Source organism: Dromaius novaehollandiae, chromosome 11, assembly GCF_036370855.1.
Source record: "Dromaius novaehollandiae isolate bDroNov1 chromosome 11, bDroNov1.hap1, whole genome shotgun sequence".
In the NCBI taxonomy this organism is placed as follows: domain Eukaryota; kingdom Metazoa; phylum Chordata; class Aves; order Casuariiformes; family Dromaiidae; genus Dromaius; species Dromaius novaehollandiae.
Window position 1 is genome coordinate 16,287,191 of NC_088108.1, and position 23,525 is coordinate 16,310,715.

Genomic DNA, 23,525 nt, shown 5'->3' on the forward strand with positions numbered 1-23,525 from the left:
AAAGATAATGAATAAATATTACTTAATAAATATGTTCTGATAAAATAATTATCATTTTGAAGGCAGATAATAACAGATAGTGATGCTCCAATGACATTGTAGAAGATATACAGAAATATAAACATATAAATCCATTATTAGGACATCTCGTTTCTCTAACTAGATAAAAATTATTTTGGCAATTTTAATGAGAGAAGATATTTTGCTGGTTGCTCACCGTGTGTATTGAAAGAGAGAAGGGTATTATGAACCTTCCTGTCATGAATAGCCATAGAAATGGTTTGGCTGGGTGGCAGGAATACGATCACACCTAAGAATAGAACAACTTTTACTATGAGAAAGTACCACCAAATTTTAGATGCATTTACTTAGTTCTCTTTAAAAATTACAGAGATTTTATCTTAATGAAATTAAAATGTTTTATTTTAATACCAAAAAATAATGTCTATACTTTTTCCCTAATTTCTTTTCTTCCATTTTCAAAATTTACCCCTGTGCTTGCTGGATCACTTAACTTTTGAACCAATAGCCAAAAAGAGCAAATCAGAGAACTCCAAAATGCCTTTCAGCTGCTCTATAATGAGCAGAGAAAAATGCTGTAGAACACAGTGGTTATGTTAGTATATATTGCAATTAAAAATACCCAGATTGTTCAAACCTATGCAGACTCTGGAAGCCTGCAGGTTCTGGTATTTGGCAAGCCACTCTATCCAGATGGCAGCTACTCCAGCCAGGAAAGTAGAAGAGAAACTCCTTTCCCCCCACCAAACTATATAGTTCTGCAAAAAATGCCCACATCTCCAAAGGAGAGAATTACTCCTCCAGAATGTAAGGACTCCTAACTGACTAGAAAAACAGCCTTCTGAATTTATGAACTTTTGCTAGGTAAACTGACCCATCCTCTCAGTTAATGTCCAATACCAATAACATTCCCTAGTTCCTTCACTATCTGATGTCCCATGCAGGGCATTGCTTGCTTGCTTGCTTTTGAATGAAATAACTCTCCACAATATCTATATTGAGGCAGAGAGGCTGGAAGAAGTATCATAGGTATCTATTTATGTCTTTATAGTAATTTAAAAGGTGTTAGTATAAAAAAATTTCAAAGAAAATCAAAGACCAAGTATATTTACTATATTGGTATTGGCAAAAACGTCAAAAATAGAAGATTTCCTTCACTTACTAAGTAAGGCACCTCAAAAATCTAGTCTATTGTGTAAAGAGAAAAATCTCCAGAAAGACAAGCAACCTGCAAATCAGATTGGAAACAGAAGTTTCCACACACAAAATAGACTCCTTTTATGTTTGTGGGCACTGACAAGGGGATAATCACAGGCTCGAGGGAATGCTGCATAACATCTGTAAAGTGGTGATATTATGGCACTGAATTAGCATGTATTACCCGAGGAAATGGATTAGTAGAAGCACAAAGAAGCTGGGTGGTGGGCTACTTCTTATCTGCCTGTATGTCAAAATCATCCTGCTTGGCTAAATCTCTACTCTTTCAATTTGTTTATATAAGGTATGAAGCAAATGGGATTGTTCTAAGTTAAGACTGCTGAACTCTGGAAAACTGAATTTTCCCACTGTCTCTGTCACAGGTTTTCATGTGATAGTAACCAAGCCTCTTAAGTGGGTGCTACTATTTTCTGGGTAACGAAATATAAATGTGACTTTTAGAGGAGATAAGAGCTATAACTTTGAGCGTTGTTTACATATTCCATGGAAATAAATCAGAAGTGAACTTTGGACAAGAAACCTCTTAGAGTGCTACTCTGATGATAATTTTGACTGTAATCTCTCAATATCACAATTCTCCGTCTGTCAAATGGAGGTGGTATATATCATCTGTTCACAGAGGAAGATGGAAAAGAAATTAATGCTTCTGTGGCAATTGGGTATTGTGATGATGAACCTACTTGTAAACTGTGTTCATAAAAAAAATCACAGTTCTTTTTTCAGAACAGGATTTTAATGCTGTGTATTAACTGGGGAATTAAACTATACACTGAACAACTAAGATGGAAGATCTCATTAAATGAACACCTTCTAGTCTGTCTAATGAACATTATGAAGTTCTCACATCTTGTAAACATTTCATTAAAAATTTAGATACACAAGTAGAGAAGACGGAAGAAATCCGGTTTCCTGTGTACACTGACTGTTAGAGTTTCCTAGCTTTTGATACTGAAGCTCTTGTGTGTAATAGAAATTTATGATATATATTTTTTTCATTCGCATATGATTTTTGTGAAAGATTTTCACCTAATCATATCTGTCTCCTTATTTCACTGTTCTAAGCAAAATCAGATCTAACAGTATTTGAGTTCCAATAAAAAATGTTCCAATCATTATATTCAAAATCTACCAAACATGTAAGCCTGTTAAAAAAATCTATTTAAAGAATCCTTCATCAAAAAAGGAAAATGAACTTCTGAAACACAGGAACATCCTTTTCATTTTTTTTCAGAGGAGAAAAACATTGGGGAGTGGGAAGATTTCAAGTAAATACAGATACAAAGATAATGACTGAAAACTTGTATTTTTTCTCTGCACAAACTGCATAGGTATTCTAGAGTTAAAGGAGGACACTATAGAAAGTTTGCTAGCTGCAGCTTGTCTTCTCCAGCTATCTCAGGTCATTGAGGTATGTTGTAACTTCCTGATGAAGCAGCTCCATCCTTCAAACTGCCTAGGGATTCGCTCTTTCGGAGATGCTCAGGGCTGCACAGAGCTGCTGAAGGTGGCACATACATACACTATGGTAAGAGAAATAATCTAACTGCTTTGAAATTGTAATGCTAACAGCAGGTGTAAATACTCTCCCGGAAAACCTCTGGTCCTTGGAGAAGCAGATTCAGCTGAGCTGGGCTCATGACTGCTGCAGTCCCCAGACTGATACCGTGTCTGTGTTTGTCGTGCGCTGGCAGTGTGGGATCTGCACAATCCGTAACCCTGAGATGTGTGCCCAGCTCATTCTCCAAGGGGAAATTTAAGAACTGTGACTGACACTAAAGTATTGGAAGCAGAGAAAAGCACACTAGAAAACCAAATATTCAGTTCTGTTTTTTCCTCTTTTGAATTTTGCCTTGTAGAAGGGGATAAGCATTGAACTTAGATATGCAGTATGATCTGTACACATTTCTTCCAAAAAATGTAATAGGGTCTTAAACTGGCTAATGTCAAAAAACCCCTGTCCATGGCTCAATCTTAATGGTTTTGATCAACACAAAGAAAATTCTAAATCTGATTTTAAGGTGAGGTGCACAAAAAGCAGCCAAAATAAAGAATGTATAGGAAAGATTTGAAATACTGAAAAGAAGCACATCTCTGACTTGAGTGTAATCCTCTGGCTCAAAGCAAGAAATGAATATTCAGAGCGTGGGAAACAGAGAAGCAAGACAGCTTGCTGTGAAACCAAATCGAGGGATAAATATTCAGGGCAACAAGATGTGCTATAACAACTTTAAACACAAAAAGAATAGCAACTGCTACAGCTAAATAGATATAAAAAGAGCCACTTGTGAGGAGATACATGGCAGCTTTATGCTTGAAATGTAAGTGCAGTATGTCAAAAGCAGTTTAGAGGCTTCATAACGCTGAGAGAATTCCAGCAATAGACTGTGCACTGCCGCATGCTGAAGTGAACCAGAGTGGCATGTGCAGATTGAGGGCACTTTTTGCTCCTGCCTGTCATACTAATGAATCTGTTTAGCAGACGTCTAGATTCCTTTTACATTTTAAAGTATGAAAATGGACATTTAAGATAGAGGTTCACTCAGCCTCTGTATAGTACCCTTGTCCTTCCTGCTCCATACAGTTTTACACTCTGAGCCAGTAACAGGAGCTTTCCCCCATACTGTCTCTTCTCTCCCAGTGTCATCAGCCCAAGCACTCAGGCATCAGCTTTAACAATGCTTTACAAATCACAGTCCAGACTTCCGCAAAACAGATAAAATAATGTGATTATTGACATTAAACAATGAAGGGACTTCTTTGGTTAGATTTTTTAGCCATTTGAGTTCCCCACCCTTCTTCCCCAAGAGTTAGATTTTGACTATTTTTTAAATGAAAGCCATATCTGTGTGTCACATATAAATGCGAACTGGACCTTTAAATGTACAAATGTCAAATGTACATTTATGCTAGCCTTTCTGAAAACAAATAGGAGCACTTCCACCTCTAGAACCAAATCCTCTATCTTGCATGCCACAGAGTGATGCTATTGCAATGAAAGAGCAGGAGCTTGCACACTGTAAAACCGTCCACCAAGTTTTCAGCTACTGACAACTTAGATACAGAAAAGGAAATCTATACCTCTTTGAAATAACTTTAAAGCAATTTCTTTTAAATTCCTGAACTGATTTTTCAAAAGACTTTAGAGAATCAGAGATCCTAACAATGCATACACACACGCACCTGTTGTGAAAGAGGATAAATAAAACATTCTGTTTTGTTTCATGTCAAGCTCAGCCACTTGAAAATGTGCACCTTAGGGGAACAGGTATAAAGTCATATTGTAAATATAGAGACCATACAAATGAACTAGTAGTTTAAACATTTTCAGAAGATAATCAACTATAAACAACACATCCATTCAATAAAAATAAACACACTGGTGACCTTCCCATTCAATTACTTTGGTCACTGATGCAAAGTATTAACAGTTTCCTGCCTAGTGTCTTTTCATGCAGATAAAGCCTGTTCTGATAAACATCTTGAGCTATATTTGTAACTAAATGCAGATTGGCCTTCCTGTTCCTATTCTCTGGATGTCAGAAAATATTAAAGCAGGATGTACATTACAGAGCAAAATTAACATCTCCTTCAATCACTTCTATATTTATATCCATGGTACTCTTGAAAAGAGTCACAGAAAGTTACGAGACTGCTGAAAACAAGTAATACAAATATCAGTTACTAAAATGTCTCCATCTGCCCTACTTCAATCTGGTTTTCGAGTAAGATACATTACTTTTGGGTATGTAGATGGAAATTAATATTTCAAATACAGACATACATCCCTAAATACATTGCTTGCAAATAAATTATAAAAACAGCTTTGTTAATGAAAATTTTTTCCTTTGGAATTATTAACACAAGGAAGCATATCTTAATATTGCCAAAAGTACCATTAGAAATACTGTTAGAAAAGTGAGCTTTATTTCCCTTGCTATATTTTCTGCTTCTGATAGTGGAGACATACAGTCAATACTTGGCATAATTATTGTGAACAAATTCCAGGGTTTGAATCTAATCTGTTTAAGACTGTGGAATCTGATCATGACACAATTTATACACTTCATCTGAATGTCCACTTGGCGTTCTTAGGATATACTTCATATCTTCAAATTGTGTTTCTATTATGCTGCAGTCCTGAGATCATACTGAGGGGCAAAACTGCTAGTGGCAAATCCCCGAGACATGCCATACTGACAAATACACCTGCAAGTAGGTTTATGAGAAGATGATCACTGTTCTCCAGTCCTGCAATACTAAACAACAAAGAACAACGAAAATCTCCCTTAAATGGTAGATGGGATTTCCCACATGGCAGTAAATCTCAGGTGATGTAAAGCCAGACAGACAATTATAAACCTTGTTCCCAGTCTTCCTTTACCTAGTATAGCATGCCTCAGTCTAGGGAAGGAGAAAATAAAGCAGAATGCGTTGCAGTTCACCATTCCCAGATCAGCCAAGAGAACCCCTCTCTCAGTATTGAAGTGGACAGTGGCGCATTATACAAACTTGTGTAAGTCACACAGGGATTCCCTGTGCAATAGAGATTTTTATTTTATTAGTGTCTATGGGAAGGCTATAAATCAGACGTATGAAATGTTTATTTCTATATGAATAAATGAAAGGTACTATTATTAACATCAAATACACTATCTTGAATGGCAATTAGACAAGGACAAATAGTTCATCTTCTGTGTTCAGTACTCACAAAACCAGGAAATAATTGTAACTAATTGTCCTAAGTCACAAGCATTTACTAAGCAGACAATGTAAAATAATCTTTAAAAAGCTCTGATAGTGAGCAGTAAATTCACCATTATTGTTTTTCTTGTAGCCTTTCTTACTAATCAACATAATACCAGTCTACCTTGTTAGTAATTTTATGTACAGTTTGGGAAAGTACAAAAATCAATTCTAATTTTACTTCTTTGAAATAAAATTTTAAGATATTCCAAAGTATTTCTTGGAAAACACCAACACATACCATTTTCATTCATGAATCCTGCCTGCAAGTACTAGACTTATCAGAAGGTCTTAGATTTCTGCAAATGAGATTTTTTCTGCATTCCTTCCCCACTTTTTCCTCTGAAACTTCCCATATCTATATTGAATGCATTACCCTGAAAATATTGACTACACAAATGACTATGTTATTTCCTCTGCTCTGTGGTGATGTATCAAGGCTGGATCACTGCAACACTTTTACTTAGTACTGATGTAGAAAAGTGACTCCGAGGAGGTTTTAGGCCAACCCAAATCTTCATGTTTGTCACTTAAAAGATGCTGTTTAAACAGAGCTGTTTAAATATTTGTAATTTTCTTAAAATCTCTTGAATATAAATGGAAAAAATCCTGTGTGTGATCCTTTGGTGAGTTCCTGTGGTATCCATGCTCACAGAAAAGTGAGAGCTTTTGGAAGGAGCTGAGGAGCTGTCAATTGGAAGGAAAGTCTAGGGATAGACTAAAGTCAGTCTGCTGCTACTTCAGATATCAAAATCTGAGACTAAGTAGAAGTCTAAAATTCTGTGTGTTAAGCCAGGCAGATAACACCCACCCATTTAGCGGGGAATATCCATGGGCCTACTCTGTACTGCAGACTTTCTCTGCTACTGCAAATCGTTGGCATCAATAAGTAAGAGTTTAAATAAAAGTAATTCTTCCATTAAAGAACATGTACTATTTTTAAAGAAGAGTGAACTACTTTTAGCACCTAACCATAAATTGCTTCTGTACACCAGATAAGAAAGGTTAATGGACAATCTCAAAAATGCTCTGCATGATATGCCATCTGAATCTCATTTGTATTTTCCATTTAAAAATATTTCTTTCTCTTTTAATAGCTTTTCTTTAAGAACTAAACCTTTCAGGTTTATGCTTGAATAAATGACAGAAGCCAGCCAGATTATATTCAGTAATCTTTAGAATATGCATGGCTTTCCCCTATCCTGTAGAATGGAACAGAAATGCAGAAAAGCCTATGTTATCTAAGCAAATATTATTTCAAGGTGTGAAAATCATGAGTGGATTGAAACCTTTTTCTTTCCAGGAACACTTCACAGAAGTAATAAAAAACCAGGAATTTCTTTTACTTCCTGCTAACGAAATTGCAAAGCTCCTGTCTAGTGATGACATCAATGTTCCAGATGAAGAAGCCATATTCCAGGCGTTAATGATGTGGGTGAGGCACGATTTGCAAAACAGGCAACGAGACCTAGGCATGCTTCTTTCTTATATTAGACTGCCTCTACTTCCGCCCCAGGTAGGAAAGGGGATGGTTAACAGGGAACTGGACTACTAGCAGAAATGCTTGCCTCAAGCGCCATTTAGATAGAGAACAAATTTCTTTATAAAAGTTCTGGTTTGGGGCTTTATAAAAATTATATTGTAAACTGTGTAGTAAGTATGTTTATTATTTGTAAAAATGAATGAAAAAAAATCCCACAATGACAATGTAGTTACTGGGATCAGAATTACTTCTATAACAATATCAGTTTAACAGAGCCTCAAAAGCATAGAGTGTTTGTTAGGTAGCATTTTCTCCTCTAATACCACAGCAGTTTAGATACTATATAAAGATATTTATTTAGTCTTACCAAACTGCAGGATGTATGAGGCACAATACTTAAAAAGCCACGTCTCTATCACCATAAAACTAGATTATTACATTATCTAGATTATTCCTGACTGTTTTGACTATTGGCACTACATGTCCTGTAATATTGAAAGAGACACGTCATCAGATACAGATGCAGATCTTTCCAGAGACAGATACACAGCTTTACAGTAAACCGACATTGTCATATCTGTGTGATACAAGATCTGTGTGTCTCACCTGAAATGCTTACACAAATAGCAACATTGTCAGGACACTACAACTACTTCATGCATCTCTATGCATGAAGCAGCAAGTATCGGGTTAAGTACCAAAATGTTGGATACATTTCATTTTAAATACAGACTTTATTTAATATATTCTGATATTAGTGGAGATGTCCAGTATTAGGTATTAGATTTGCTTATATTACATCAAGAGGAGATTTGCATTCAGCTTCAAAAAGAACAATACTATGTTTGTAATTTTAACCTTTTCTGAAGGTTAGAACCAACTTTTCAGAAAAAATAAAGCAAAGAGATAATATTTAGACTTTTTTCTTACCTTTATGTTGTTTCGCTTGCATTAAAACAAAACTTAGAGCAAACCTAAGGTGAGAAGTGAACTGAAAATGAATGTTTGTAGCTACAAATGCTTTAATTACTAGAGTGCCTACAACTTTTAAGGATCTAACTATAAATAAGATCATTACTTTTCATTTCTTAGTTACTAGCCGATCTAGAAAATAGTCCAATGTTCGCAGACGACCTAGAGTGTCAGAAACTTCTTATGGAGGCTATGAAGTACCACCTACTACCAGAAAGACGGTCCATGATGCAGAGTCCTCGAACTAAGCCTAGAAAGTCTACAGTAGGTGCACTTTATGCTGTAGGAGGCATGGATGCCACTAAAGGTGAGTTTGGAAATTTAATTGTATTACAGAAACCTGTTCAGTTCAACTTTACAAACCAGAAGAAAAAAATTAATACTTGAAATACCTCAGGACACTTTTACTGCCATTTTAGAATCCTGTACCCCATTTTTGGATAAGAGCTAGGAGGCTGAAAAATTTTTAAAGAAGAGGGAAATAAAACCAAAAGCATTAATGAACTTTTAAAAAGTCTTAGCTAAAGCTTATCGATCCTTAATATAAAATTTCAGTTAGAAAGATTTTCACTTCTTCGTGACTGCAACAGTATGCGTACCTTTTCTCAGTACTGCATATAATTATTTTCAGGTTTGTAGTTAAAAGTCGAATGTTAAACATACATGCCAATTTTTACGGTTTGATTTTCACAACTGCAACCAGTTTCAGAATGATGTGCAGACCAACAAAATAAGTGAAATGCCTCAAAGCACCTTCTTTTTTACACTCTAGACTCTGTAGTATTTTACTACGGACATTATTTTTGTTTATAATTTGATAGCATTTTTATCAGTTATAAAAAGATGTAAAAAGAGAAACAGAGATCTAAATAACAACTTTACAAATTACACTGTTCTATTTAGCGAGCAGGATGTTAACCTATTTTCTACAGGAACCTTAACCTCAAATCCACAGCCTGGTGCAATACAAACAACTGCAATTGTTTTAAAGCCTAGTGACTTGCTGAACTGTATTACATTTTAGCTCTGTGAGTTAACTATTAATAGAATCACAAAGAAGTTAATCCATTTCATGTTTTGCAAAATGTTGCTGATGACTGATGTTTCCTATAGGAGAAATCCTGAACTGCTACCTTTCTATGTCTATGTAAACAAATCGAATGCAAAATAGACATTCACCACCATAACAATATGAAGTCAAAACACAGGCTCATCCATAGGGCAGTTTCACAAAATGAAGTTTAACTGTAGCAATTACTGTAGTTTCATTAGCAGTATTAATTATTTACAAATTATATAACATGGGCAAGAACTAATAGTTAACTTTAAACTAATTATAACCAAAATAATAATAAAATTTCCTCATTCATTTTCTCAGTAAAGGTTATACAGAGAAAGGGCTATTTCAGTGAACATCTGGGTTTCCTCTTGGTGCCTCTTTTACTTATTACTTTGGAATAAAGCCAATTGTTTGAACTTTTGCCTTTTGATGGTTAAGAAGAACAGCACTTCCTCTCCTTCCTGCTGTCCCGTTACATCTCTGACTCATCCCTTAAGCTTGTGCTGGACTGTAAGATAAGGCAACACCACCTAAGAAACTACGAGTCCCGGGATGAACAGACCGGTGAAGGGAGTAGCTACCACCTCTGGCAGTACTGTGCTTTACACGCTTTACGTGATAAAGAAAACTCAGACTCTCAGGGAGCGCCAGGCTGGGTTTTGTGCTTATCTCAGGTGATACATGAAGTCAAATCTCGAGTTAAAATGATCAAAAGAAGATCAAAGAACCACTTCTGGTCTAGTGTTTTGAAAAATGTGCATGTGCCTAAACCACATTAACTTTAAAAACCTACTTTCAAGCCCCTATAAAAATTACAGCCTACAGGGTATGAACACACTGTACGCCTTAATGTATTTTTCCTGTTTTTCAGTTAGTACATGAGATACTTCTTTTGAAGCTGAGAATTTTGGGAAACTCATGTGTTAGCATAAAATAAATGAGAAGGAATCAAAGCAAAGAATAGCAAACAGACTAACCACATGGAAAGAACAACAAAAGAAATCCAGGTGCTCAGAATAAAAGAAGACAGGAGAGGGGAAAAAGTAGGATTTCTTCCTTTTACTGTTGGCGGATCAGGTAGTTTATTTCCCAGCCAATACATTTAGAAAGGCATGTAGATCAGAAACAGAATACAGAAAACAAGAAATCATAAGTTATGTTATTATTTCACTAAATTTATTGAGTATAGCAGTTGATCTATTTCAGACTCTGCTTGGGAAAATATCTCCGAAGCGAACGCTACCTTTCTTTTCTGCTTCCTTCCATGGTTGTTTTGCTGTCATGAACAATTCTTTACTCACTAACTGCCTTTTGTAGTACTCAAAATGCTACTTCTTTATTCTCAAATTCCAGTTAAGAAATAAGCTCTCTTTTTCTCATCTGGATGACTTCAGAAAAACTGAAGCCATGCTACAAGGCGCACTACATGGGTCAGTGGCAATTGCCTCCTGCCTACCTGGCTGTTAGTCAGCCATCTCCCTGCAGTGCTAAATCAGCTCTCACAGGAGCAGTTGCTGCTGTTGAGTGACTGACAGGAGCCAGTGCATGGAAAATGCTAGTTTTGAATGGCAGGGAGTTATGGCATGAGCCATATGGATAGCTGTAGTAAAAACATTACTAAAAACTTAGTGACATGAAAAAATTGAAAATACAGCTTATATATTGCAGCAGAGAAATAGCTATTGCAAGGGCTCTGCAAAGGTGAACCTCAGGGAAGCTGCCTACGGGAAGCAAGCGTATGCACACACACAACTCAGCCTTCTCCCTGTCTCCATCACAGAAAGGAAAGCATCAAAACTGTTCTTGAGGATGCAGCCCAAGTGCTAAGACAGACAGATACCTTGATACATTTTTAGTTTTTGATAGTGCTAACGGTTTAAGCACAAGCATGGTTAAGGAGTGCATAGCTGTGATAAACTGTGTTAATAAAGAATGAGAAAAAAGTAACAGATGTAACTTATCTCCAAAATTTTCAGTGTTAAAAAAATTTGTTGACATGTAATTCTGCATCTTCTTGCCCTCAGCTTATTCTCAAGTGTTTGGCAATCATATATGCATGAAATTAATGCAGCTTTCTCACTAGGTTCACACTTCGTAACTGAAGTTCTCAAGGAGCAGCAACAGAAGTCCACATACACAATTTCAACGTTGTACAGTTTAATAATGTTTTGGGGAGCACCAACTACTTACTGCTGGGCACTGATCAGTTCACAGCTATCTCATATTGTTTACGTTTTGATAATAATTAAATTTTAACAGGCACCACTACAATTGAAAAATACGACCTCAGGACTAATAGTTGGGTACAAATTGGCACCATGAATGGCAGACGATTACAGTTTGGAGTTGCAGTAATTGACAACAAACTCTATATTGTGGGAGGCAGAGATGGTCTGAAAACTTCTAATATTGTTGAATGTTTCAACCCTATCACCAAAGTTTGGACTGTAATGCCACCTATGTCGACACACAGACATGGCCTAGGTAAGAGGTACTTTTTCTTTGAAAATACCTTGTATCATGTACAGATTAATTTTGATTGACACAAACACTGCTGACATTACATTCTTAAAGCATTTAATAGCATGCAACAATATCTGTAAAAATATTTTCCAAGAGAGTTATTTATCAACATTCACCTAACCAGCATTAGCCTTCCAGAGCTAATTTTGCTGTTAAAAAATTGCAAAATGTAAGCAGCAGAGAAAACAATCAACTCCAAATCGAATTTGCTGGTCAAGAGGTATGTTTGCAAGAGAGTAACAGCCTGATCTTCTGTTCTTGAAAAAGATGACTTATGGATACCTAACACCTCTGAAAATCAGATGCTAGAATAACTGACACTGAAGAAAAGATTGCTATAAGGGAATAAACTACACCTTCACTAATTTTAATGTTGTCATTACAAGAAATTTTACAGAGCTCTGCCATAGCTTATTATCTATGGATCTATACCACCCTATAATCAATATTATTCACAGTGCTTGAATAATATGAATATGAAATCAAGAGTTTCTTTTTGGAACTACAAAATATAAGAAAAAGTTTAAAGTTGGGAGAGCACATAAGTGGGGTTAAGATAATTTCTGAATGATTTGTATAGTATAGTTGTTATGAAAAAGGCTGGCTTCTCTTCATTTAATAGCTTTTTCTATAAGCATAAATCATTCTTAAGTTCAAACGACATAGAATATTTTTATTTTAGTGAATAATATAAAAAGACTGATGGGGAGTTATTCAGGAAACCTTGGTTTGTGGCCTGTTACCTTTTGCACCACTTGGTCTCAGTTAAAAGAATAGTGTAGAGTTTTTTTACCTGCTAGTCTGTCAAATTCATAAAAACAAATAGAGGTCATAAAGGAAAAGAATAAAAAAAAATTTTAAATAATTAATTCTTATCCAAGTTTGTAGGATTACCAGCTGCAGAGACAGAATTCTACCCAACAAGTAGGTCACAATTTGAGTGCCCAAATTTAGGCTTCTAACTGTGTATCGGCCCTGATTTGCAAAGCTGCCTTACACCTACAGCTCCTATTAGGTTCTCTGCGAGTCTGGGGGGAGTTAGCACTTTTGAAAAAATCAGGCTGTTTACGCCTGAAAGGATAGATTTAGAAAACTAACTTTTAAGCAGCCAGATTCAAACATTTTGCCTTACTGGCAAAGCTAGCAAATAACAACAGGGGCAGCAGCAGCTCACAAAATAGGAGGCACAAGAACAGATACAAGTCAGCTCTTATCCTAGTGTGCTCCACCTACCGCCGTTAAAACGTTATGGTACTTTTACAAATAAAGACAGCAGCCCACTCAGCTTAGGCTTCATGCTGGAGTGACTACAGAGTTTCAGCTAGATCAGAGCACAGGATTAGAGAGCTGCTTTGGAAAAATATTGTCATTGCCTGGCTCAAACTTTGCTTTTCTTTAAAAGAATAGCACTACTGCACATGTATGGGCTCAAATCTGATTCAGAACAGAGTCAACAGAAGTGGAAGATATAAAAATCCCAGAAGAGAACATCACAAATAAAGCAGCTTTCCTCTGAGCTTTCGGCAAAAGATAACGCTTAGTCAGAAAAATACTGTATGTGAAGTATTTTGTGTACGTATGTTTATTCTGCTCAGTGACAAGGCAGCTTTTAGATACTGAAATTGCTTATCTGTATACAGGGAATTAAAGTATGAAGTTAAGCCATTATCACTCACTGAAATTATCAGATACTATAATTTGTCCTTAATTCTATCTTTTAAGGAGTAGCAATGCTTGAAGGACCAATGTATGCTGTTGGTGGCCATGATGGATGGAGTTATCTTAATACAGTAGAAAGATGGGATCCCCAAGCACGTCAGTGGAATTATGTTGCGAGCATGTCAACTCCAAGAAGCACTGTAGGGGTTGCAGCATTAAATAGCAAGTATGTGAACAGGAAAAACTCTCTTTTTTGCTTTTCATTTGCTTCCTTGCTTGCTTCCTTTTGCTTAGATCGCAATATACTTCTTAAAATATTCTTTTCAATCATATAGTAACTCACCACCTCAAGAAAACAAATAGAAGTTGTAATGTACAAAAATAGGAAAGAAAAGCTTTTACTCTGTTGTGCTGTAAATTGTTCTCAAATTTGCAGTCATATTTTAAACATATTTCAGCTCTCCAAAGCTATGGCAATTTGGAAATATTCTAACACACATATCAGAATTTTACATGGAATATAACTCATGGGAATTTAGATGAACTTCTTTTTAAACAGTGTTCTAAGTTTACTTTACATTTTTTAAATCAGTATGCCTAAGGAAGCACAATTTAAAAGAACTACTTCTGTGGAAACAAAGCCATTCTTCTGTCATTTTAGACCCTCTGCATGCAGCTATGACCTTGACAAGTTCAGAGTCAAGAAGAATTTTTAAAAGTCAGAAGATATATGGTATGTTGAATCAAAGGAAGGCGAGTTTAATAATCAGGCACGGAATAAACAGCCTTCTCTAAGTGTTAAGCTATCCGGTTTTATTCTACCCCTTATCTATCCCTTGAATAAACTGAGGTCATGTTTTCATTGTACGCTGTAAATTGTTTTCCAGACAAGATTTTTAAAATTTACTTAAGCCTCCTCCTAAGACTCTAAAGTGACCCAACATCCTTATATGGGAACAGACTCATGTATGAACCTGGTGTGCAACCTGTATTGTACCTGTAAAATGAGGTGTGTTACACCTTATTTTATATTCCTATTTGGTATTTGCTGTATTTCAGCATGAGGAAGAACAATTCATAAATTAATGCTTGACAGAATTCTGTTCCCCTTGTTCAGCAAGACAGTCTGGTCCTGAAAATACAAGAGCCCGGTAGTATGACCCAGGTTATGCTGGAGATATGGACTGAGCCAAACTACCTTCTTATTTAACTCCATGGAAGCCCCTTGGCAATGACAGTTTGTAGGGCCTCGGAGGGACACAGACGGTTGTAGCAGAGGACTGCATCTGGCCTGAAACCTTATCACCGGCTTCCCTGTTCACTTTTTAAATTCCAGAGGGTTATGAAAGAGGAGGATAATGGACCAGTAGCAAAGATGTCAACAAACAGATATTTGCAGATGTACAAATTCCTCGCATATGGGAGGAATCAGGATACTGCATTCAAACATCACATGATTTTAATCAGTAAGTCTGAAGTTTGAGGGAAGGAGAACTGTCTGTTCAAGTCCCTGTCGTATCTCAGAGGAAATGTTCTGAACATAACCTTCACCAGAAACTCCTGCTGGTACCTTCCACAGTGACATGCAGGAAACCACTTTGTCAAAGAGGAAATCCAGCCTGATCCTGACTCTGTTCTCAGTCGCTCCTGATACAGGCTGTCTCCAACCTGACTGAAATCATGTCTGTTAGTTTTGTGATGTAATCTCTGGCACAGCAGGCGAAGCAGAGATCAAATGTCCTTCATTCAGCATTACTGCTGCGGGCTAACCTAGGTGAATGCTTCTACTTTTCCCATTTCCCTAAGTCACACCGTATTTCTTATAGCAGCACTACTGAAATTATAACTGTTAGTTATTCAATCTCACCACAAAATACTTTGAGTTTTAATAGAAACAACACTTTTTGACCAATGAAATGTGTAATAAAAACATCTGTCAATATGGATATATTTGTTCTTCTCCTTGGAGAACGGAAAAAGATTTTTTTTAGATGACTCTGCCATGTTTCTAGATACATTATGGAAAACAAAAAACCCCAACCAATCTGTTCACGTATGCAGTTATTTCCTCTCTCCATGAAAGCTGTGTAAACAAGTAGACTGTAGCTAAGAGCATGACAAGAAAAGAAAACAAAACAAATCCTCAAGCTTTGTATGGGCTAAGCAACAAACTGCACAGAGCTCAAGTCTACCTCCAATTCACAAACATTAAAAGATCGGGCTTGTATTACTCTCTCACTGGGCAAGAATTTTCTTGTTAAATTATATATCAGAGGGATCTGAAAACTCTTCCAGTCACAGGAGAAAAACAGGCACCTTGCAAGCACAGTCCTTCTGCTCTGTTTTGAGTATCTTACTCTGGACAAGATGAGTTGTTCCCTAAACATCTAATTAGTTGCACTAGCTAAATTCAATTTCATAGCAGTAAGTAACAGCGAGGGTCTGAAAGGCACATGAAAATGGACACACTCAACATCTAAAACAGTTCTGCTATTACATCCTGTGTACATACTCTAGCAGCATCAAGATAGCTTGGAATACAAAAGAAATTCAGGCTTTGTAAAATTCATTGGCAAAAAGCCACAGAAAACTCCATGGTTCTTAATGTGGATTTCCACCATTTATTCTAAGATATTTTCCCAACACCAGCTGGTTTGAACCGCAGCTAGATCACTTAAATTCAGGTTCTAGCATTTGCCACATACAAACATACCACCCAGCTGAGAAAGAACTGCCTGTGTAGGTGCCCTTAGGTTGAACTTCAGAAAAGATGACATGACGTGGCACGGCATGACTGACATACCTGTACAGTAACTTTAGTCCTGCAGATTTTCTCAAATACAAAAGCTGAGGAAACACTGTCAAAAGTATATTAAATACGGCTTTGATATATTATGAAGTTCATTATGGTTCTTTTACATGTTAATAGCACAGGAAATTTGCTTAACAATGCCATACTAAGATGTCAAGTACTAAATAAGCAAGTCATAGGGAAAATCACCCTTATGTTTTAACCTTGTTTAGTGCTTTTCAATTAAATGCCATCCATAGCTCATATTTAAAGAAACTGATAAGTATTTTTTAATATTTTCTAATGTGACTGCTTGAAAATTTGCACTGCAAAATGAAAAAAATAACTGCCTTGTATAGCATGCAAAACCTGTTGTGCAAAGAAATTTCCAGAGCATAGCTTTAGATAGCAAACACTAGACATAATGAGAATGTAAGTGTTTTGAATAAAGCTAACCAAATAAAATTCTTTTTAAAATGAGAGGCTAAAGACTGAAAGTCCATTTGTCTTCCTGTGGGTATTTATTCCAGACTGTATGCTGTTGGTGGACGAGATGGGAGCTCCTGCTTAAAATCCATGGAGTGTTTTGACCCGCACACAAACAAGTGGAGCATATGTGCTTCAATGTCGAAGAGAAGAGGCGGCGTTGGCGTTGCAACATACAACGGGTTCTTATATGCTGTGGGAGGTCATGATGCACCTGCTTCCAACCACTGTTCTCGGCTTTCCGACTGTGTAGAAAGGTAAGTGGTTTTTTTGTTTTTGTTTTTTTTAACATTCCAGGAAATAGAAAAAAATTTATTGCAATGTCAAAACTGAGTACTCCAAAGGAAGTAAAAACTATAAAGTCGGCACATACTCCATGTCTAGAAAAGTACACTGAACGCAATTTTCATGTTGCCAGAAATGCTTTAGTTGGTACGTTAATGGACATCTTTCAGACCTTTACAGGACTGTTACGGGATCTGATGATTTTAAAATGTGTACCTGCAGAACACTTTTTTCCCTGCTAGTTCAATAAGTTTAATTTTCTTATTCAATAAGACTCCAAAGATTTAATTCAACTTGCAAAATAAGTGTTCTGAAGTGTCAGCTTGTGTTCCTTCTCTCCATTCCCTAGTATGAAGAGCTGGGAGAAACCAAAGCGAAATCACAGAATGCTTGTTTCGTTTGTCAACATGTTTCCTCCAAAATTTTTTGTCTTGCATACTTTGTTATTTTTCAATACGTAGCCCTAGCAGAAGCCTGGGCATTATTTAAATCCAAATCCAAAATCAAATCTGCAAAACTCAACACTTATTCTCCTGCATCAAGTTTGAACAATGGGTAGAAATAAGCAACCTCTTGGCTTTATATCCATTTCCAGGAGAAATTACCTTTTTAAATGAAAATACAGTTTATCTGATCCTTATTTAATCCCATTTTTGTTTTCTCCACTGAGGAGCATAGTTTCTTAAGAGTTTGCAAATACCAGACATTTCTTTTTAAAAATACAGGTATTGCGTACCAAATGCTGCTTTGTTTCTGTGCTGGCACGTGGTACAACGGAGGGGACAGGGGGATACTCCAGCCCTGGGGAAAAGGGGCCCTACTGACTCATCAGCTGTTTAATAGCCTATTGGTGCAAGGACTACTCTGATGAGGTTTTGGGGGGACAAAAAAGGAAAACTGGGCAAGCATTCAAATCCCTCTTGTGAATAACACAATGTTTTGTTTGCAGTTAGATGGTGTAAAGCTAGGACTGCAGTGGAATTTGTCTGAATTTATATTGGAGACTGGCTGAATACATATTGTTGGAGTAAAATGAACACTGATATCAAATATTGCCACACATTTTGTCTTACAACTTTTATCAATTATATGAGATATTTTAGCTTTTTTTGCAGTGAAGTTTACTTAAAACCTTGGTTCTGACGAGAAATAGAAAATAAAAATCTTTCTGAAGAAAAAGGAGTAAACTGAAATTTACTTTAACTTTACTGATTCAACTGCTGTCACACCATCATTCCCTCCGTCTTCATTTATGCTCAAAACATATTGATTGTATAATCTCATAGGACTGAGAGACTGTAATCATAAAGTGAAAATGTGGACATTTTAAATGTGCCTGAAGATCCCTCTAGTGGCTAAATAAAATATTTAGTCATATTACTCATATTTTTCTATACTAGTTCATGGTGCAAGCTGAACTACAATACAGGAGAAGAGAAATTTAAGTTACTTAAATTTGAAATATTATGTTTCTTTTTTTTCAAAGACTTTTTCTAATTCTGATCATAAACATCCTAGATATGATCCTAAAACAGATGCTTGGACAACAGTGGCACCCTTAAGTGTACCTCGTGATGCTGTTGGAATTTGCCCTCTCGGGGACAGATTATATGCTGTTGGAGGTTACGATGGCCATACATACCTGGATACTGTGGAGTCCTATGATGCTCAAAATAATGAATGGACAGAGGTAATTACATATATGAAGAAATCTATCTGAATAGTGGACAAAGCAAGAATGATTACGTTGCAAAATTAGTACTAGTTTTCTGAAAAATGCTGTGTTAGAATGTGGTAATACCATAGTTTGCAATGTATAAAAATAGGGTACGTGTAAATGTATAAAGTCGCCTGTCCTACTTAATAACTGTAGAAAGCTTTTCAGACTAAAGGATGCAGACAATGCATGGGTAAGTAAATCTGGTTATACAAATCATTTGGTAATGGAGGAGTCGCATTTTCAGACTTATCCACCTCATTCTGATGTGCAGACGAAGGGCTAGAGATGCTGTGCAATGACTGGAGAGATGGACTGAGTTAGTTAAACACAGAACCTGCGGCTGCAAAATGTCAGTGTCTCACCTAATCATTGCCAAGCCAAACATCCAGGCTCTTTGGGAACGAGGTTAGGCTTAAAGGAAAACTGAGCAATACGGGCATAAAATGTGCAGCTGCTGTAACCAATCAGCTGTAACTGCACAATAACTTAAATAGGTTTTTGAATTAGTTTTGATTAAAAAAAAGAATTGAAGACTGTTTTTTCTCTATTCTGGCATGAAATGATGTTCGCATATCTAGTAATATGATCCACAAGAAGTCAAAACACACTTTTTAGAACTCGGAGTGCTTTCGTTTGGCGAGCCTGTGGTCGGAGCGGCACAGCTTTGTGAGCAAAGCCCTCTGCTGGATGCACCTGAAGTGTGATTGGAGCTAGGACCATCCCCTTTGAGGCCAAGGGAAAAGTCAAGATCCTTTTGTAGCTGCATAGTCCCTGTTTTTGGAATACAAGATATAAAATTCTTTTACGACAGCTAAAAGCAACAACACTAGCCTCCCTTCTTGTAATTCTCACTAGCTGCAAAAGTCTTTTTTCCAAAAAGCAAAAATCCTATTTTCAGAGTTCTAGTTAAATCTAATTGTACTTTTTACTTTCTAGCAGTACATTAGTTTGGATAAACAAATTGCTTTCCTTTTAATCTGCAAGTAATTTCTTCTAGTCCTGTCCATGAGAGTCTACTAAAAATGTTTCCTCTCTCTTTTCTAGGAAGTTCCTGTCAATATCGGAAGGGCTGGTGCATGTGTTGTTGTTGTGAAGTTGCCATGATGACCATATGTATAGTGAAACTAAAGCTTCAGCGCAGTTCCATGGAGACTGAGTCAGGAGGATAAAAAATATTTCCAGAGGGCAGTACAAACCATATACATCTTAGCAGCTCACCACTATAGAGAATACTCATCTCTGAGCCTTTACGGTATTAGAGCACAAAACTGGAGTCTTCCTGCATTGCAAAAATCAGAGAATTTTGTATAAGTGAATTATTACTTTATTATACCTAACACATAGCAATTCAATAATATGTTTGAATGGTTCAGGTTTGTTACAAAAGTTCTTCTGTTATTTATCAAATGCAGTAGGAAAGTGATAAATGTGTGTAAGATTTCATATACTTTTTTCTTTTATATGTCAACAGTAATGCTAATGTTTGTAAAAAGAGGTTTTATATTTGAAGTAAATGAAAATGGGTAAAAGAGAAACACCTTCAACAGAGAATTGCACAGAAGGAAATATTGGTCAATAAATATCATTCACAACATAATATTTGCTGCAGAAGTAACTTCACTTCCATGTTCAGAAATTAGAATACCCAATTGACTTTCAAGTAATTGTGTAATAAATTAAATCCGAGAAGCGTAGAATTTGGTTGCTGTTCAACCTCCAACATTGCTAGTGCTACGACAGAATATCCATTTTTAGCAATATACTCAGTTGAATGCTGCAAGTTAAAAAATAGTAGGGCTAAGGTATCTTTGTTTTACTAAGTGTGTGCCAACAGAAAGAAATCTCCTTTATCAAAACACAAAGCCAATATTATTTGCAGTCATTTTCACAGTGCATTGAAATGTGACATTTTAATGCTGATCACAGTGTCAGGTTATTCCTGGGTTCATCTTTGCCCACTAACCATCTGTCAGTACACGTAAAACCAGTTTGGCTATTCTTAGAATAATCACTGCACATTAAAATTTTAAAACATTCATGTAATTACATTCCTTGAGTATAACTTACGAAATGAAAATTTTATATCATATTGATATGACAATCTTTGACCTCAGCTGAAGATTACCAGCTTTCTCTCATGTACAGTAGAAAATACGGTAAGCAAAGAACATGTGCACTGTGTAACAGTATATACCAATGCTATACGCATGCTTATGTTTTATTTGAAATTATGAGAATGCTAAGAATGAAGAATAAACAGGAAAAGAATCACTAGGAAAACCACCGATAATATTCCACATGCATGATATTTCTTTTTGTGTGCCAATTTTTATGAGGGTTTTGACATGTTTTGCTTTAATTTCATTTTTGATAATTTCAAATGCTGAAAGTGTATTTTAGGAATGGAATGTATGTAGGATATACTCCATACTGTAAAGCATGCTATTTGGACATTATCTGCTCTAGCCTCTGGTATGTTGTTGTTACATCAGTAAAAGAAAATTCAGGACAAACAGATTAAAATTCTCGGAACATTTCATGAATATATCATGAATATTCCTGAGAGAATATTGTATTTTCAGAATTCAGCAATATGTGATTTTTTTAAAAAAGTTATACTGTTAATTGTATTGAACACTTCCAAAGAGAAAACCTCTTGAGTGTATTTATAAAAAGAAAAAAACATTTTTAAATTTAAAAAGCAATTAAATTATGTTTATATATGGCATGCCACATTCAAATAAACTTTACTTTCTCTGCTAAGAAGATCTATATTATTTTAACAACTCTGTGATTTTTATTGTACATCTTTTCAAAGAATAGAAAGCACAGAAGTGTGTCTCTAATTTTTGTGCTCTCATATCACAAAAGATCCTGTCACAGTCTCCTCGTTGCATCTGGTCCACGTAAACTAAAAATTACCTTCCTTCCCATACTTACATGTACTTGCTTGGTGGGCCGGAAAACGTAAACTCTATTTCAGAACTACTTTGATCTGGAGTCAGTTTGTGTGAAAAAAAAAAAAAAAAACCCAGCCAAAGAGACAATCAAATGTGAGACAAACCCTAAAACAGCCACTGGGTCACTGCTTAGAGAATCTGCACCAGAGGATGGACACGCGGGTTTTTATTTGCAAACAGATCCGGGGTCAGAAGCTGGCCTACTCATCAGGCTTGACAGCAAGTCTGCATAATAAAACAAGCGCGCGTGCAAGGCAGATCCTAATTTAATCTCTCTCTCTCTCCCCTATGCTATAGGAAACCTGTCTGAACACCCACCTGGAACACCTTTTCACAGTAAATACCAAAACATTAAAAACAAATGTACTAACATTTCCCCCCTGCTTCACTCACGCAGAGCCATGTATATTCTTTTGTATGAATAAATACCAGGTGGATCAGAGGGAGCGTGTCACTGCGGCTTATCAGGCTCTATATTCTATATTCTATATTTATTCTGGCTCTATATTGTGCTTCTCTCATGCTCTCCCATAACATGTCACTGTTTCCAGTAACCACTATAACCTCATTCATTCTATTATTGGTTGGAAAGCAATCCATTTTTAAAGCTCTAAATTATACAAATAATACACAAACAACGTCAAAAGATGGGCAAGAAGGACAGGTCAAAGCTAACACCAATAAACTGGCAATACAAATGGGTCTTTCCCATAGAGCCTCTGCATTGAATTAGAAGTTTTCTTGGGGATAAAAGAAGGCAAAAAACCTCAAGGGAGAGAGAGCACACAAGAGCCCTTAGCTAGTAGAGCGTGATTTACAAAATATAAAGGCATATCTAACACTTAGTGAAATCTACAGTTATAAGTGAAAATGAAGACTTGAGCGTAGAAAAGGTCAGTTTTGAAGAACGCAAACTGTGGATGAGCACTGGAATGCAAAGACCCGGGACCTGCCTTTGAGGCTTGCAAACGTTGTGACTGCAGGGATGTCACAAAATTCCCCGCCTTTGCCCTGTTCTTCAGTTTGCATTACAAAACACATGTTTTTAATGGCATGTGCACTGTATATTTAGAATTAAGTTTTGTAGTTATTTCTAAAATGAGACATTGTAAGTACAATTTTATTAAAAGCTTTATCAGCAAACTGGGCATGAGAGGCTTAGGAAACACACTAAATGTAAACAGTCCACTAAAAAAACTTTTTAAATATACTACCATTTGTATAGTTTAATAAAGTCTCAAAAACAGCATTAGAAGAAATTACACTTTCTATTCTTCTTTACTAGTCTCTAAAGATACTGTGTCATGAGGTTTGCTTATTTTAAAATAAAATAAGAAGGAAAAACTGTAGCATTTGTTTATCTTGTAGCATGCAGCCACATTTATCAGTTTGATAAATTTAGTAGCTCTTCCTGCAATGAGCCGTAACCACTGAGATATGGTATGTGAAGTGAATATTTACAGGTGCATATTACGTGATGAGACGGTGTCAGTAAAGTATGAGACCTTACCCTATGTCCTCATTACTGTCTCCTATGTCACTGAAAATCTGTTACTTACTGTTCCAAACGTGTTTTTCCTGAACATGGTCTATCCATTTCTATG

The 23,525-nt window shown here is 36.2% G+C and overlaps 1 protein-coding gene across 2 annotated transcripts in view; it reads left to right on the plus strand.

Annotated features, from left to right (window-relative positions):
* Positions 1 to 21,765, plus strand: part of KLHL4 (kelch like family member 4) — a 105,497-nt gene extending 83,732 nt beyond the window's left edge. Inside the window, exons 4-11 of one of the 2 annotated variants that reach the window (XM_026101307.2) lie at positions 2,568 to 2,764; positions 7,286 to 7,498; positions 8,558 to 8,744; positions 11,757 to 11,981; positions 13,743 to 13,905; positions 17,001 to 17,213; positions 18,760 to 18,931; positions 20,006 to 21,763. In XM_026101307.2, coding sequence (XP_025957092.1) covers positions 2,568 to 2,764; positions 7,286 to 7,498; positions 8,558 to 8,744; positions 11,757 to 11,981; positions 13,743 to 13,905; positions 17,001 to 17,213; positions 18,760 to 18,931; positions 20,006 to 20,065 — 1,430 coding nt within the window. In that variant the 3' untranslated portion in view covers positions 20,066 to 21,763. Of the gene's footprint in view, positions 1 to 2,567; positions 2,765 to 7,285; positions 7,499 to 8,557; positions 8,745 to 11,756; positions 11,982 to 13,742; positions 13,906 to 17,000; positions 17,214 to 18,759; positions 18,932 to 20,005 lie in introns of both variants that reach the window. The other variant, XM_026101305.2, reaches the window with a different exon arrangement.
* The last annotated feature ends 1,760 nt before the right edge of the window (positions 21,766 to 23,525 follow it).